This window comes from Neopsephotus bourkii, unplaced genomic scaffold, assembly GCF_033783945.1.
Source record: "Neopsephotus bourkii isolate Nb327-2 ecotype Australia unplaced genomic scaffold, CSIRO-AGI_Nbou_v1 NB_1131, whole genome shotgun sequence".
Classification (NCBI taxonomy): Eukaryota; Metazoa; Chordata; class Aves; order Psittaciformes; family Psittacidae; genus Neopsephotus; species Neopsephotus bourkii.
Window position 1 is genome coordinate 39,168 of NW_026901617.1, and position 17,624 is coordinate 56,791.

The window sequence follows — 17,624 nt, forward strand, 5'->3', positions numbered from 1 at the left end:
CATGTGGGTTTAGGAAGCTGATGGCAATTCCTTTAAAAAGGCTTTCTTTTCCATTTTACTGTTGTTCCTGTCTGTTACAAAGTCTGATGGTAGGGTTCTGTTTGTCTTTTTACTTCCTAAGACAGCAGAGAATATATTTGTTACTGTATTTTCTATGTACCCTATGTCATGAAGTGTTAGATTTTACATTACTGCAAAGATCAAGCAGAGAGGAAGAAAAATGAGAAATATTTGGAATTCACTGATGACTTGTGATGGGAATAGTACTCTTGTCTGAAAAGTCATATTCGCAAAGGATGAAAAAGTAATCTTTTTTTGCTACTCATCCTTTGAGAGTTTTTCTTTTAAGCTCTGACAGATCTTAAGAGTTGAAAAATAATATCAGCAGAAGCAGAGAAGTTAAGCAGCAGCAAAGAGGAGTGAGAAGGGAGAAACAAGTTTGTGAAGCAGGAATGGCATGGGAAAGACTGGCCTGAGCATCTCCCTGCCTCTTATGCCAAGGCCCTTCTGCATGTAGATTACATCTGAGTGTCCCAAACTGCACTGAGGTTTTGGTTGAGGATGTAGCTGCCCACATGCAACTTGTAAATTGCTGTACTGATTAACTTGTCCATGTGCTTTTCTCCCTGCCTGCAAGTTGCCATCCACACCTCCCTTCTGATTGCCTTGTGCTTTTGCCAACTTTGGTTACTTTATCCAAGTGTGGGATATTGTTCTTTTAAGGGACTAGATGAGAAGTGCTGGCAAGCAGTCTTTGTATATGATCTGGAAAATCATTTCCTGCTATTTCCACCTGTAGCCATATGGTGTTTTGTTCAGAAATGGTTAAAAGAAACTCACGTAGCTGTGTTTTTTAGATTTTGTTTTAACAACAGTAGCATTTTATCTAAACTGTTCTTACTTATGGCCTACCAGAGAGATAGTCAGGTACATTTGAGGAAAGTTGTGCTCTGGGTTCAGATAGGAATGAGATTTCTCTTGATGAAGGGATGTGGGTCTCCCATCACCTAGGATTGGAAATTCTGGGGCTTGTTTGAAGTAAGGCAGGCCAATTCCAAACTATGATGCATCAGTTTGTTACGCTCCCAGCAGCCTGTATTACTTGCCAGATTGGCTAGTCTGTGCAGGACTATTATTCTTAATGTGGTTTTAACACTCAGATACAAGGGATGTCTTTGCTATAGTCTGGCTGTTAGCAAAGATGGCAATTGCCCGTAGTCTAAGCCTTTCACTGGTGAAAGGAAATTAAATTGCTGAAGACTGACAGTCACATACATCTTTCTCTCTCTGAGTATCAGCAGGAATACAGTAAGGGACTGTCTCAGTTTGACAGTCTGAAAACAGCAAAACTTTGTCTGTCAAGCTCTTCTTCCTTTCCTAGAGGCAGTGTTTTTCTCTGCTTTGATGCCACCTGAAAAAGGTGTTTCTCACTCTGTGATGAAGAGGTAGGGAATAGCTGTTGGCCAGATCTGAGGTTGGTGAATAGCGGAACTCTCTCAACAGACTGCGTTGTGATGCTGATGGTTTGATTATTCCTGTTTCCAGTGGCCTGCCATACCTACTGAGCAAGAGGAGGAGCCCTTCGTCATTCCAGATATACATGGTACCTGAGAGGAGGATCCATTGTTTGACCTGAGCTTCTGGAGAGGATAGATCAAAGTGAGTGTAGTGCCATGCTGCCTCCTCTTACTCTTGTCTTTGCTGTGAAGTGTCTGTGAGTCAGCTCCTCCGGAGCTCTTTGACACTCCTGATCCTGCAGTCTTGTTTAGCTGCCTGTTTTCAGCCATTGTCATGTACCTACTTTGTGTAACTATCCAGTGAGTGACGGAATGGTAAGGAAGGAGTGCTTAAATAACCTTGGCTTTTTGAGTATCACTGGAACTGCAGAATGCTTCAGGGGGATTCTTTAAATTCCTCCATTACTAAAGGTCTCTTTTCTCTCTTTTTCCTTTGTAAATGTGTTTGATTGGAGCCATCTCTCCTTTTATTCTCACCCCATGGGTGGGAATAGGCCAAGACCTTTAGAATGAGTAATCCCACCTAAAGTTGAGAGAAATTTTTAAATATGGGTGCTTTGGTCTGTCAGATGCTTTTCTGTCGTGTGTTTTTTTAAACTATCTACAATCATTCATCTGATTGGTGTTTACCTTTTCCTCCTATCTACACTGTCTAAACCTAAGAACTTGTATAAAATAGGTTTGTTGTGTCTATTAGCATAAAGTTCTGACCTCATTCTTTCATATTTTATTTAGCATAATAGATATTATATTTATCTAAGAACAAATAAAAACTCTGGAAAACAGCCTGGCAAATAAAGATATATCCACTTTATCCCCATGTTATTGCTGAATTCTATGTTGGCAGGTGCGAAAGTTTCCAGGTTACAGTTGCTCTGTGGATAGGAGAGCTTTTAAAACAGATTCTGTAACCTCCACTTTTAGGACTGTATTTGTAGGTTAGAAACCAGTTTGAGTGTATTAGGAGATAGCAGAGCTAAGCATGTGAGTGGATGAGTAGGGTTCTGAGGGTCTTTAGATGTGGTCTCAAACCACTGATTACCAGAGTGACTTCTTTAGCTGGCAGGTGAGATTGAATGACGTATGCTGGCCTACTGGAAGCCTAAAGAGAAAAGAGTACAGCATATGGATGGTCTGTAAGCATTGTATTTTCCTGCTTGCATGTTCATGTTTTATGTGGTTTTGCTTTGTTTATTTCCTTGGGAGAAGTGTTTTCCTCTTTAGTTTGACTTCTGGTATAACAGAAATACAAATGACGTAAAATCTGTCAAGACCAGGGAAGGACTTTTGCACGGTGTGTGCAGAAAGCTGTCAGTAACAGCTTCTGGGTTCTTTAAATACCATCATCACACAAATTACTTCTATACAAAGGTCCTGAATCTGGATCCCTGTACTTGTGTATCAGTATGTGAATTTAAACAATACCATGGAACTTACTTCCACAACTAAAAAACTGAACTTCCATCTGATAGTTTTCCTTTCTAAAAAAGCTTGTTGGCTTCCCTAGGAGTAGCTGTAATACAGAAATAAAGATAGGCTTTGCAGAGAAAATACTCCTTTTTGTCTCCTCCACGCATGATGTGATTATGTAAATGAAACAAGGTATTCTGTGAATTAGACAAAGTAACTTCAGGATGTCCCTGGATCACCTTTCTTGCTAGGTAGTGAACTCTAGAGACATTCGCCATTTGGTTGGGGTCACAGGATAGCTGAGGTACCTCTAGCAGTTCTCTCATCCAACCCCCTTGACTCAAAGCAAGGTGACCTAGACCTGAGTGTTGAAGGCCATATCCAGCTGAGTTTTGAACATCTTCAAGGGCAGAGGCTCCACAGCCTTCTTGTGCAGCAGAGTTAAAAGGGTTTTTCTTATGTGTAAATAGAATTGCCTTTTTTTGTTTGTTTGTTGCCTTTCATCGTGTTGCTGGACACTGCTTAGAAGGTCCTGGCTCTGTCTTATTTACCCCCCCTCCCCAGGTATTTATATACATTGGTAAGATACTCCTGAGCCTCCTTTCTTGAGGATGAACAGTTGAACAGTCCCAGCAGGCTCAGCATGGCCTCGTATGACTGATTGTCCAGTCTCTTGATGGTTTTAGTAGTCCCTTGCCACACTCCAGTATGTCCATCTTTTCTAGCACTGGAGAGCCCAGAGCTGTACACAGCCCTTCAGATGTGATCTCACGAGCGCTGACTAGGGCAGAAAGATAACCTTCCTCACCCTGCTTGCAGTGTTCTTCAAGGGCCCAGGATGCTTTTTGCCCAAGAAATGTACTGGCTTCTGGTCAACTCGACCCATCTCCAGGTCTTTTTTTTACAAACCTGCTCTCCTGGCAGCAGTTTGTACGACTTTACATTTACCTTTGTTGGCTTCCATGAGGACCCTCTCTGCTCACCTCTCCAGCCTTCTGAGGAACCTCTGAATGGCAGCACAACTGTCTCGTGCATCAGCTGCTCCTCGCAGTTTTTCTTCATCTGCAAACTTGGTGAGGGTCAACTTTGTCCCATCAGCCAGCTGTTAAAGTGGATGTGTTTAAAAAGTGGTCTTGCTGCATACCTGAGCAGGGGAACTGGGGCTTTAGTCCTAGATGCACCAGGGCCTTTAAAGGTTCTAGATAATTATTGTTTAACTGGTAGCAGCACAGAGATGTCATAGCTAATGCTGTGCTGGGCAAACACTGTTTGCAGGTATACTTTCCCCAGTTCTAAAAGGATTGTAATTGCATTTTCATGGCATTGTAACTCAGTTCTTAAGTCATGATGGGACAGTGTGACATGGTAGTTTGTATGAAGGCTGCAGATTTCCATACTATCTTTACTATCCTTTTTTCTTTTTTTTTTTTTTCTTTATGCTATATTCAGACCTGAGCTTATGTAGAGTGTGTCTGGGTGTTTCTGTATCATAGCCCTAGCACTTCCCATCATAGGAATAAATCCTGAAGTACACCTGTGAATCCACAGCCCAGGTGTAGATAGGCTCCAAGTTGCTTCTGTCAAATACTGCTGACTGTTCCTTCGCTTTCTTTCAGGTATGTGTATAAGACCTTACTTATAAATTAAGTAAGTTATGGAGTTGTGGAGTACCCAGAATTAATAGTAGTTGGTGGAACAATCAAAATTCTGGTTCAGACACTCATTTGGCTCCCAATCCATGCAGGTACCCTCGTTTTGAACACAGGAAGGAGAGGAACTCTGGAAGCTGAGAGCATATTAAGGGCAACTTTCAGAAGACAAAGTTGTTGTGTTTAAAGCAATAGCTAAGATTAAAGCAGATGCACCCTTAAGTAGCTTTCGCTATTATGAATTTGAGCATTGATTGTTGTAGCTGTTAAATCTGCTCAGTTTTATGTTCTGTATGCAGAACTCTATGACTAACTATAGCAATTTCAGAAAGGTATCATTTGAAATATGGTTTTGGGCATACATTTGTGACCATTCTGATATAATCTTTGTGATTTTTGTGGATACAGACTATTCACTTTCCAGAATGTTTGTCGGATATGAAGATGCTGAAGCCATTAAAATGTATGAAGATGAACTTTATCACGAGGAGTCATCCAGTGATGGCATTGACAGTGAGGTGGAATTTCATCTCTACAGCCAGATCCACTATTCCCAGAATCTTGAGGAAACTGGCACGATGGAAATGGATGAGGAAGCTGAAGTTTCAGGAGTTTCAGGAGTTACTGGTCATAGTTCAGTTCTAACTGAGAAACAGCATGCAAACCAGAACATCACTGAGTCTGTGCCTTGTATTCAAGTTTCAGATGACTCTGAGATCATTGTCTTGTCTGATACATCAGAGGAAGACAGTGTTTACAAAAGCAAAGCAGCGAAGTCAAGAAGTTTTGTAGCTGAAGGCAAAATACATATGCATCCAAGATCTTCCACGCCGTATCATGCCAAAGCTGCTGGATGTAATAGCCTGTATCCTGCTGGTTCAGGCACAGACATTTCAAGGCAAATGAAAAGCACTAGTGGGAAGCATAACCCAGTCAGTTCTGCTGGAGCTCATGCCATCCCAGAAGTGCTGGTAATAGATGATAGCTCAGAGGAGGAGAGTTTGGCATCTGAAAGTGATAATGTCGAGAGCTGGATGCTTCTGGGAGCAGGTGCAGATGACAGAGATGAAAATATATTGTTGAACCTTGAAGACTGTGCAAGTCCTGTCAGTGAAGGTTAGTACTTTATTTAATCACTTGTTTTTCTGTATGCATGAGGATTTGTCTGCGACAGTACTAATGTCAATCTCTGAAAAGAAAGATAAACAGAAAGCAAATGGAAGTGTGTAATGATGTGTATGGAACTATGATGAAAGAAATAGCCATTTATTTATACCACTTCAATACCATTATTTCAGTCATATCACATACAGAAAGACATCATTTTTGCTGGTAGAAATTTAGAAGTAATATCAGAGTGACTCTTGTCAACATTCCAACTTTCCCATATATTTTGTATTTCTAAAAGCGTATAAGAAGGTAAGGGGAGCAGGGGGAAGAGGGAGTGAAATAAAGAGGGAACACAATAGTTTCTTACTGTAAACAAAGTAAGCAGAAAAAAACTTCCAAACAGTCTGAGGACTAAAGACATAAGGAAGATCAGAAGTGTGGAAGATTAGGAAGCGTGTAACAATAAAAAGTTTGCTGAAAAGTGCTGCAGGGTAGGAAAGTAATCAGTGCTCATAATCCAGGAAGCAGTCTCATTCCTCTTTCTGTGTGAGAAGATTTCTGCCCCCTGCCTGTTCTGCCTCACTTCGGTGCAGACATCCTTGCTTGTCCCAGCCATTCACTCACCCCCCCTTTTGTTTTCCTGTCCCCCTCCGGGTGGGATGCAGAGGAGAACTGAAAGAATGTAAACCCCATGGGTTGACGTAAGAGCAGTTCAGTAACTAAAGTATAATACAAAACTACTACTATTACTAATAATAATTATAAGGGAAAAAACAAGGGAAGAGAATATAAAACTAAAAAGGAAAGGGAAAAAAAACAATAAACACAAGTGAGGCCCAATGCAATTGCTCAGCACCCACAAATCAGTACCCAGCCTGACCAGAGCAGCAATCAGTCCCTTCTGGGTAACCCCCCAGTTTATATACTGGGCATGATGTGTATGGAATACCCCTTTGGCTAGTTTGGGTGAGGTGTCCTGTCTCTGCTTCCTCCCGGCATCTTGTGCCCCTCCTCACTGGCAGAGCGTGAGACTGAAAAGGCCTTGATCAGGGTAAGTGTTACTGAGCAAAACTAAAACATCCATGTGATACCGGCACTGTCCTTGGACTGAAGCTAAAACACAGCACTTCATCAGCTACTAGGAAGGAGAAAAATAACTTGCAGCTGAACCCAGGACAGAGGGCAAGAACAGAGGGGAGACCTTCTGAGCTGGTTCCCTCTTCTGAAGCAGGCTCTGCAACTGCTCATTCGGGGTCTGGCAGTTTGGGTTGTTGACCTAAAATTGATTGTAACTTCTTGTATGGATTCTCAGAGAGATTCTCAGCTGCTAAGATTTAACATGTAACCTTTTTGTATTCTGTAAATTGATCTTCCACTTTATGGTGCAGAAAGTAAATGTGGTTGTTAGCAAGACAGTTTTCAGATGAGATTTTAGATGCGTATTTGTAGTAAACACACTAGGTAACACATACCTTGTCACCACCAACTAAAAATGTTGTTAGAAGATCAGTCATGCATTCTTCTTGCCCAGTGGTCTCCCTGAAGCACAAAGGTCATTTCCAGAAACAGCGTCCCCTGCCAGTCTGAGAGAAAAAGTTACTGGAAGATTGGCTGCTATGGTAGCAGGGCTAGCCTGGTTAGCTACATCACTGGGGACCTTGGCAAGACTTTTATTGTTTGGTTTTATTTTTAGTAAAAATTTTAATTGAATTTTTCAATTACATAATTTTTCATATGACAGCTTTACTTGGTGAGCACGTAAATGAGGTGGTTTTGGTTTCAGGGAAATGGAGAGTTCTGCAGCGTGGACCTGCAGGCTGACCCTAGTGAAGTTTTTTGTGTCGGTGGCTGTTTAAACAGTGCTACTGTTCATATGCTGCTACGAAGCTGTCTGAGAGGGGCAAGCTGAGAAATTGTCTTTGCCTTCTTTTCCGGTAAAATGCCTGCTTCTCGCCTGTAAATGTGCAATAATTTTTTCTTAGGGTTGTTCTTGTTTGGTTTTGCACAGCTATCCACTTTGCATATTGATTAATGATACCAGTGTGCTTGCCAAAGCTTCAGAGATCTAGGAAATGCTTTCCCTATTCCCAGTGCCATGCCAGAAAAGTGGCAGAGCATTCAGTTGCCATGTCAAAGCCCCAGACAGCCACATTATATTAGGAATTAATGTGATTTTCTGCTTTGTATAGATCTTTTTAAATGCAGTTTCTAAGAATTAACTTGAAGTAGCTAAATTTCTTTATCTTTCTTTTTTGTATTTTCATATCCTGCCCTTTTCTTTGAAGCCTATCTAGAGCTAATTAGCTTGTCTTTCTTAAATTACTATGCTTCTTGGGGAGCAAATGTTTGGTGCTGTGTGGTGACCACATAGCACAGTTAATATGTTTTCTGGGTAGTGCTTATTTTTCTTATAACTGCTGGGCAGGCAAATATCTTGGATCTAGGTTCCTTTTGTTCAGTTTACTCTGTGTATCTCCTTGAATTTATGTAGCAACATTGCTGATGGTACTGCTGAAGTTTACCCCAAAACCCTCAGAAGAAACACTGCTTAAGACTTTAAGCGTATTTCAAAATTACATATACACATTTTGGGAAACATTCTGTAATTAATTTATCAGAGTAATTATGCTTACTAGGTGTAACATGAAAATGAAAATTCATTTCTTCATTCTTCATGATATTCTATGAAGGTGTGATAGTGCTAATCAAGAGAGGCTTTTAAAAATGAATTGTGCTAACTTACAGTATGGTTTTGTAACAAGTGTATTAATGTTTCTTATTCATATATATATATTCGTAGATGCTGACAATAAGCAAGCCACATTCAAAGCAAGTAACGCAGAATTTTCCTGTGCTGTATAAACTTGTCCCACTCTTTCAGAATTGAAGTTGTTTAATTATATGTAGGCAATGTAGATATTTTTTGAGATGCTGGAATGGGAAGTCAGACAGCCGCATAAGAGGCTAGTAAATATAATTGTTCTTGTCTTACCCTGATTTTTATTCTCAAGCTACATCAGAACTTTTTCAAAACCCTTTCTTGCATTTCGCCTCACATCTGTTTTTGCCAGCAGCAGGCTTGTACCTGGTAATGTGGGATGTATGGAACATGCATCAGGCACAAGCAGCAAGTGCTGTTGTGCACGCACATCTTCCTCTTCACTTTAGCTTTTGCCTTTCTATGTATATAAGACATAGCAGAAAACCTCACCTTGGTGCATTTTCTCTGGCTGTGAGCAAGCTGATGACGATCCATTTGGTCTGTATGCAGTGGGCAGAGCAGAAGCCTTATGCCCTGGTGCTGGCTCTGGCACAGGCATCACCTGAGGGCACTGCAGGGCTGGGTTTTGGCCAAACTCCTGGGGCTCTGTCACAGTCCAAATTCCAGCAAATGTTACTCGGTGACTCTGGCATGCAAAAGTTTGTTTTGGCTGCTCTGTTTCTCATACGTATGGTGATAGGGATGCGAAGCTCAGGCTTAAAATGAATTGGCGTTGTACATGTGTGTGTATGTAATGAAAAGCTGAAACAGCAGCAGAATAGTTTTAGAGAATGAACACCATAAATCTTTTCAATGTAACCATAATTTGTTCACTAAGCTCATGCAGCATTGTATCTCCAGTTCTAAAGAGACTATAAAGGACTCCTTTGCTGAAACATAAACCTATTAAATCTGAAGGAAAAAATGCACTTTAAAAATATCTGTGTTAGCAAATTATCCTCCCAAAGATATTCTCTGCTAATGCATTTAAAATATTTTGAGACAAACACAGTTCTGTTTTCAGGATTTCTGAAGAATGAGATCGAGTAGTTAGGTGACTGCACAATATGTAAATTGCTGTTTTAGGGCTTGTAGTATCAGTAAGGCTGGACATAAAGCGTAGTGACTGGTGAAGCCTTTTCTCCCCTAGAACTGCCAGTGACTATGTAAGTGGGATAGACCTCCCCTGACAGTGTCGTGGTGTGCTTAGTGTCCAGTTTGCTACACATTAAAAAGGGAACTGAAATCTGAACAGTTCTCTGATGTTAAGAGTAGCTGTTTGTGTCAGTCTTTGGACGAGTCTTCACTGAGTTCTTATGTCTGAGGCCCTGAAATAGAGATGCTGAGTTTCCACTGGAGTCAGAAATAACTCCTCAAGGAAAGGAATTAAGTGTATCCCCTTATTCTGTTAACTCTTCTGCATCTTACTTGCCTGTCCTGCTCTTCTCTAGCAGACTTATAATTTTTTATATTCTGTATAAACAAATAATGCTTTCTTAGTGCCTCCAATGCTCAGAGAATCCTCTCCCCATACAGCCAGAAAGCTTCAGTCACCACCATATGTGACAGGAAGAGATGTCCTTTTGCCTTGGGAAATGAGCTCTGGTTCCTGATGGTAAACCAAGAATCACCTGTACCCTTCTGCTTCCAGTTAGCATTTTGAAAGTTATGCCTGGTCCACAAACCCTGCTGTTCAGTACACAGCTGAAAACCTTTCTTCCCTTTTCTGCCCTCTTTTCAAGTGGCTTTGGATGCCTTGCACTTCTTATTTCTGCTTCTGTAACACCACATTAAGCAACATAATACTTGTGCCCATATTTCTATAAAATGCAACTTTTCATCAGATTTCTACCAGTTGCTCAGCACATAGAGCTGGTTAGCAGCCTTTCATTAATTGGGGTATGAAAATGGGTACTGGCTTTCTTGTTTCATATAGCGGGATATCAGGGAAAGCACTTTGTGTGTCTGTAGTGACTGTGTCCCTCCTTATTCTGACTTTGTTTTTCTGTGTGAGACTGCATGGCTTGGAAGTGAAGCAGGCACTTGACCTACAGATGGGGTGGCTAATCTGAAAAATGGTGACTATATCCCTGTGTGTGTTACTTGCCCCACCTGGCCATCGGTGGGTTTCCTTACATGGCATCTGGAAAAGTGTATGCTGTTGCTGCTGCTTGTTATTTTGCAAAAAGGTTCCTTCCTACCTGCTTCACATTGTGTTTCAGAAATGGGTAATTTAACAGATCTGGGTCTTTGGTATGATTTACCTGATTTTTTAAACATTTAGAGTACAGAAGGTATGTAAAGAGAATCACTACAAACTGTACTGTGTACTAAATGTAGTTAATTCATTTTTAGTGTCGGAGCATTTCCAGATCCTTCAAGGAGGATTCTCCTCTCCTCCCTCCACTCTTCTCCGCTTTCCAGTAAGAGTATATATGATGAGAATGTTAATCTCTTGTCATTGAAAGTCTTTCATCCATTTCTTCATTAAAAGCTTCATTTTAACATATTTGCTCGCCCACATATAGCTGCAATCCTAGTATCTGTTTTTTTCTTATCTCGTGACTTTTGGAAAGACAGCTTTCAAAGCCTCGCCCCTAAGGGTACAAAAACCAGTTCATCTTCCTGTTCCATCCTGTGCCCACCTAGTACTTCCCTCAGAGAGAACAGGGTAAGGTGGTCGCACTCTTGGTTTGAAAGGTTTGTGGAGTGTGGTGTGTATGTTCAGTTTTGAATCCAAAGTTTCTGTGAAACAGCACATATGTACTCTGCTGGGGCCCCAGAGAGAGGATGGTGGTTTTCATCTCTGCTCTGACTTTTACCTTACTAACAAAAAAGTGAGGCTTTTCCAAGAGCATCACTAGAGTCATTATTTCTGGCAGAAGTTGCCCTTAAAAGTAACTGTCACTGGGTATTGGCTCGCCCTAGTAAAGTGTTGTGTGCAGACGCCCTTCGTGGTGCTTGCTCCAGAGACTGTGAGCTTCATCAGAAGCCCTGCCATGGCCTCCTTCACAGCTCTGGCTGTGTTTTCATGACATGTTCAGACATGCGACTGTTTGAACAGTTCCCATGTGTGCTGCTGGGCACAGCTGCAGTGTGGGTGTCCCAGGGGTCCTGCCCTCCGCAGCAGCAGCCCCCAAACCAGGGACCAACTTAGCTTCTGCTCAGGTGCAGTGCCTGTTCAGTGGGTGTTCACTCCAGCCTGGGGCACAGAGAAGCTCTGTACCAAGGATGACACTGTGCTCTGATGTCAGAATTTCTTTTTAACTGCATAGAAGCCGTTCTTGGTGTAGTTTGCCTGTGGTGGTGACCGCATGCAGACGAAGAGCAGTAGACTGTGAGCAGAAAGTGCAAAGCTCAGCTGGGGCTTTAGGGGTCTTGGGAGGTATTTTTAAATGTTTATCACATGATCTTCTAGCTATCTGAACAGATGAAGTAATTGTTGTGTTTCCTATCAGACTGACTTACTGAAGCTGGTAAAATACAAGTATTTTTAATCTCCTGTGTGGACAGTAGTAATGTAAGGAAGCCAGCATCGAGGGATAAATCATTTGACTTGAAGCACAGAATTTTAGGCCCATGGCAAGGAGGTTGAAACTATATGATTTTAAGGTCCTTTCCAACCCAAACCATTCTTTCATTCTATGATTCTGCTCTTAGTGTCTTGCAAAACTGCCCTGTACAAAAAGAAACAGTGGACATAAACAAAGTGCAAGCTAGTATTTCCAAAGCAGTTTTTTCAACTTTCCATTTTGGCACCGCTTTCCATCTTGTTTTCCAAGTTTAGAGGTCTTTTTATATACTAACTTATAGCTTTAGTAATAAGTTTCTCATTTAGTCAAAGAAACCATAACAAAAATACACCTGCAAATGAAAAAGAACTGAAGAAAATAATTCAAGTATTTAGTGAATGAAACCGTTTAAAAAAATGTCTAAAATGAAAAAAAAAAAATTGAAAGCATTTTGGTTTTGCCTTTTCCCTAAAAAAACAGTGTAGAAAGGAGTTTTCTCTTCAGCAGCAGTAACTATAGCTTATAGAGTCAAAATGGAAATAGTAGTCTGATAAATTCAGCTTATTGTTTTATCTGTGTCAGCCATGCTCAAAAAGGAAATACCCTTTGTTAAGTATCAGTGTTTTAAATGGCTTATTCTAAATGTGTGACTTACCCTTTTCTTATCTATGTCTGGTACCACAGAAACTTAAAAAAATCTGACTGCATCTGTATTTCTTTTTCTGTGTTCTGTGTTACTGAAATCCCTTTGTGTATTTTTAAACAGTGAAGAGCATTATTTCTAAAATGACAAAAAAATAGTCACACTTTTCTTCTTTATTTTTTCCGTTGACAGCTAGTTTTGAACACAGCCTTTGGACAAGATCGTATGTTTTTGTGCTAGAATCTTGATATTTGTAGCACCAAGTTAGTTTGTCTATGAAAATGTTTAAAAGACATTTTTCATTGTGTTAGACCACAGAAGAGCTATTTAAAGAGCCATACTTCCACATACTTTTTGGATGCCTAGGTTGTGGAATTGCTGAATTCAATTTCAGCAAAAGCTGTTTTAAAAGTAAAAAAAAAAACAAAACCAAACTTATTGGTGAAAATCAGTTCAGCAATTAAAATATTTTTTATTATTAATACCTAATGGTATACGGTGCATTTCTTAAAGCAGCAAGACTTATTAGCGTAGTTCATGCAGGAATTTCTGTGCAACAAACACCGCCCCCCCCCAAGCCAGATTTTATGTTTTGGCTGTTCATATCTGCACGCTGCCGCATACAGATGGCAGTTTCTCCTCTTGCATCTGCCTCTTCTTGAGGCGGGGAGGCCACTGGGACGCTTCACATTGCTGCTGCAGCCATGTCACACCATTGGTGGCTCTGCGTCCCCTTTTGAGGGGTCTCCTTGTCCCCAGCAAAGCTACTGTGCTACCTGGAGCACGGCATCTCTTTGGGGAGGCAGAGCGTGAGGTGCTGAGCAGCTGGAGGGGTTGGCTGGCGGAAAAGATGTCTTGGTGCAAAATTAATGTGTGTTTGGAAATAGTCAGTACTGGGAATTGTGTTCATGCAGGCTGGTAAGCCACGCACATGGAACCGTGCTGTCTGTCATCTGCTCCAAAGCCCAGAGACTAGGGGGCTTCTGGAAGAGGGTGCAAGCCCATGGTCCTCAGTGCTCCTGCCCAGGCTGTGCCTATACCCATGCTGAGGCCCTGCCCATGTCTCCTGGTCCCATCCCTCCTCTCGAGCAGTGTCGGGCACGTGGGGCTAGGGGTTGCTTGCTTGTGCCCACTCAGAAGGATGAACCAGCAGAGTGGTGCCTGGTCAGACCGGCTGCACATAAAGTGGAGGTTGATGTCACTAAGCGCAAAGTTTGTGTTTGCTGAAACCCTTTATCAGCATGTGGTCCTCAGTACTGCCCTGGCTAAACACTTGGGCTTTTACTGCAGTTCAGGGGGTTCTTGCTTGTGTCTGCTAGGGCCTTAACGTTCCTTAAATGTAGCAGGAGCGTTTTGTGCACGAGTTACTATAGCAGAATGCACCCTGGGGTGGTAATAAGCAGTGAAAGTCCACCTACCATTTGGAAGATACAGCATATGCATATGGATATTTTCATTAAAGAAAAAAGCTTAATCTTCTTTACCATGTAGTGTGGATACTCTTGAATCTCTTAATTATTTAAGAAAAAAATTAATAAAACTAGTAAAGTTCCTTTGTAAATCTGAAGAGATCTAGAGTAAGTATACCTGCAACCTGAGCAGGTCCTTTATCTGCACAGATTTCTCTGCTATTGTGTACCTTAGCTCTAATTTAAATTTCCTATGGCATTGGATTGCTGACTAGGTTTTCTGCAAGAGTGCCCATGCTTACATGGTCATATATTCTGGGTGACTTTTTCACTTTTTTTTTTTTTTTTGCCATTCTGTTGATTGTTATAAGGGGATTTTTTTTTTCTCCTCCACTTCTGTCACCAGTTTGATCTTTCTTCCTTGTCCCTATTTCTTTGGGTTTCCTATAGGTGGGGAAAACCTCATATTGCAGTTGGAATTTTTGAACACTGGTGGGAAACTAATTTAACTCTTCTGAAGGAGGAGCTCAAGATTTTTAAGTAATTAAAAAAAAGCAACAGAAAATATCCTGGAAACAAATGACTTAAGGGTTTAAAAAGGGACAAAGTAAAGTTTGGATTTGGCTACAAAGGAACATAAATCATGCAGATACGTGCATGAATAAGCACAGAGGAAAAAGTTTTTATTAGTGGATTTTAGAACTAAAACCTAGAGGAGGACTTATAGGAGGAATAAAATGGCTTGTTAATGCTGTATTGTGTGCCTTCCTGTTCATAGGACCACCTAGCAGTAGTGTGTTTCTGCTTCAAAGCTGTGGGCAAAATTGACATTCAGAGCAATGTAGGGTACGTATGTGCTATCCTTCTCACGAAAAAATGACAAATTTGGTCTGTTCCACTGTAGAGAGCTCACTCTGTTTCCTTCTGGTATGGATGGGATTTGCTCTGAAGGTTTGAGCTGCAAGTGGGTTGAACTGCTGTGTTGTCAGAATGGGGACACATGCAGCACATTAGGTAATGTGTAGGTTTCTCGCTGAAAAGCATGGAAAATGGATAGTGTGATACCACCACAGTGACCATTAATCTTGTGACAGCTGGTCTTCAGTGGTAATTTTCTAATCTGGAGGAGATACAAAAATAGATCCTTGGACTTTGTAGTGTCTGTGCACATGCAGATGTACACACACAGTATCTGTAACACGAGCTAATGAGTCCTGGGATGATTATAACAGTTGCCTTTGTACTCTGCTAGTGTATATAATTGATATTTCCAGGGCTCTTCCTTATCAAAGTATTGTGTGCCTTTTGAGATTTTATTTCACATGTAGTGACCCTCCTTCAGAGGCTTGCCAGGTGAGAATTGTGGCATACGCAGGCAAGAAGCTCGTGGTGTCATTGTGGACCTGGAGCTGTTCACTGGTCCTTCAGCTACTGTCCACATGTCCTAGGCTGACTGAATCCTGCCCTTGCTTTCACTTCATTTATCAGCTATGTTGTTCCCTCCTAGTGATGAGAGAGTTTCCAATTTCCATGTGGAAATCAAAACAACTCTCAAACGTCCGGAGAAACACTGGATCAGGGAGGGTTTTGTCAACAGAACCTGTCTGGTTACTGGATGCTTACAATGCCCAGGCTCTCCCAGGAAGCTTTCTGTGCTGGAGTGGTGCCGGTGAGCCAGTGAAGTCCATTGAAGCCAGTGAAGACCTTGGAAGGTCAGAGAGGCAAGGACCAAGGACCTCTCAGGAGGTTGTCAGAACAGTGCATCCCGCAACACCTCCACTGAGGGCTTCCGGTGAATGGTGACATTTCCCATTAACGTGGCAGTTTTTGCAGTTACGGAACTCAGATTTAAACTGTTTCTTTTTATGTGAAAGTTTTTAGCACCAGGAAGGGATTCCCACCTGGCAGGTTCAGCCTCTACTCGCTTCCTGTGATGGTGGTGGTGGTGATGTTTGTCTGCTTTCCCTCTAATACTCTTGCTAATGTCATTGACTTTACATTGTATGTGACAGTGCCAAGTATCTTGAGTATGTCTTGGGAGATAATGACACTTTTAGAGAGAAAATCAGAAAATAAAAAACTATATCTACTCAGCCAGACTTCTGGTGGATGTAGTGATGCACAGCTTACACTACGAAGCATCACCCACTGCAGAAAACCATATGCACAGAACTGGCTGCCAAGACATGTTTTGTCACCAGTTTGATACTAATTCTGTGGGTTCCTTTATGTCTCAGTGTCAGGGGCAATACATGGTGGTTGGTTTTCTTTCATTTGGCTACTTCTGAAGTGTAGGTGAGGAGAATGTACTCACACTGAGGAAGCCTATAGGATCTAGAAGATTTTGGTGACATTCACAAAGCAATTCTTTACTCAAAGTGAGTTGATTTATCTGTACTTTGTTGTTGCATCGTATTGGCACAGGCTGTTGTGGTGTGCTTGTCCTTCCTGAGTCCTAAAGTGCCAGAAGCAGCAAGGTCTGAGCCAGGCACCCTCAATAGCGGAAAAGTCTTCCTCCATCAACTCCTTTAAAACCTCAACAACCAAAGGGGGGGGAAGGGGGAATGGGGGAAGCTGCCAGATGCTTTCTTCAGTCTCCTTTTAAAACTCTCTATGCATGGTGAAACACCACAGTTTTCTCTGCCCTTCTAAGCGGAGGCAGCAAAACCTCTGTGGTGATAGGGATTTCGTTCATGTTGTACGCACTTCCCAGTCTAGACGCTGCTTGGAAGGTAAGCACTGAGCCGGTAACTGCACCTTGTAGGTTTAAAACTTTAGCTGCATAGGTCTGGGGACTTCCCCCTCCCCCAGGAGCTGTGGGGGCGTCCAGCTGCCAATCTGTGATGTGAGGGGCTCCCTCCCTATTCAGGACTGCTTGTAAACACGTGTAAGGATGTGCATATGCACACCATGTCAGCATATGCACATGTAATTGTTTATATGTCTGTTTACAGATGCGTATGTGAGGATTCAGCTTTTCCACTTGCACTGTGCTCAGGATTTCTGGCACAATGTCACAAAGAAAAGGAAGTGGACAGCTTTGAATAGGGATTTCTGACATTCCAAAATACGAGAGAGGCAGCAGTGTTTCTAGCCTTCACCTGCTGCTGGGATGGCTGAAGTCTGTGTGATGGACTCAGCATGAAACAGAACTGTTCCCAGAGACATGCTCTTCAGGATGTATGCAATTTCTGTGTCATTTAACCATGCTTTTGCTGCTGGTGCAGCTAAGGTGGAGTGGACATGTGTTGGAGGGACTGTCGCATCCAAGTTTTTAATGGCTACAGATGTGTTTTACCATAAAATTTAACAAGAGGATCCATTTAGGAAATCTGTTAGTAGTTTAGGAAAGCAGTCAGAGCAGAGGCATTCGTAGTGTGTAGGGCTTAGTCCTGCACCTCCCATGCATGGTTCCATGGGGTTTCTCTGGGGCAGTGATGAAAACAGTTTGTTCCCTGAAGTGTTTTTCTGAGATATGTCTGTGCTACCTTTGTTTTTCGTGCAGTAGTGGGTTTAGTTTGTATGCTTTTATGTAATTTAATTTTTGATACACTCTTCTTAAAAAAAAAAAAAAGTTTTGGAAAGTTATAGCTATCCAGAGAGAAATGATCCA

General features: G+C 41.7%; 1 protein-coding gene across 3 annotated transcripts in view; it reads left to right on the forward strand.

Moving 5' to 3' along the window:
• Positions 1–351: 351 nt before the first annotated feature.
• ZCCHC7 (zinc finger CCHC-type containing 7) overlaps positions 352–17,624 on the forward strand; it is a 117,763-nt gene continuing 100,490 nt past the window's right edge. The window contains exons 1-4 of one of the 3 annotated variants that reach the window (XM_061362591.1): positions 352–513; positions 1,546–1,659; positions 4,442–4,543; positions 4,985–5,692. In XM_061362591.1, coding sequence (XP_061218575.1) covers positions 5,002–5,692 — 691 coding nt within the window. In that variant the 5' untranslated portion in view covers positions 352–513; positions 1,546–1,659; positions 4,442–4,543; positions 4,985–5,001. Of the gene's footprint in view, positions 514–1,545; positions 1,666–4,387; positions 4,544–4,984; positions 5,693–17,624 lie in introns of those variants that run through there. The other 2 variants (XM_061362593.1, XM_061362592.1) reach the window with 2 other exon arrangements.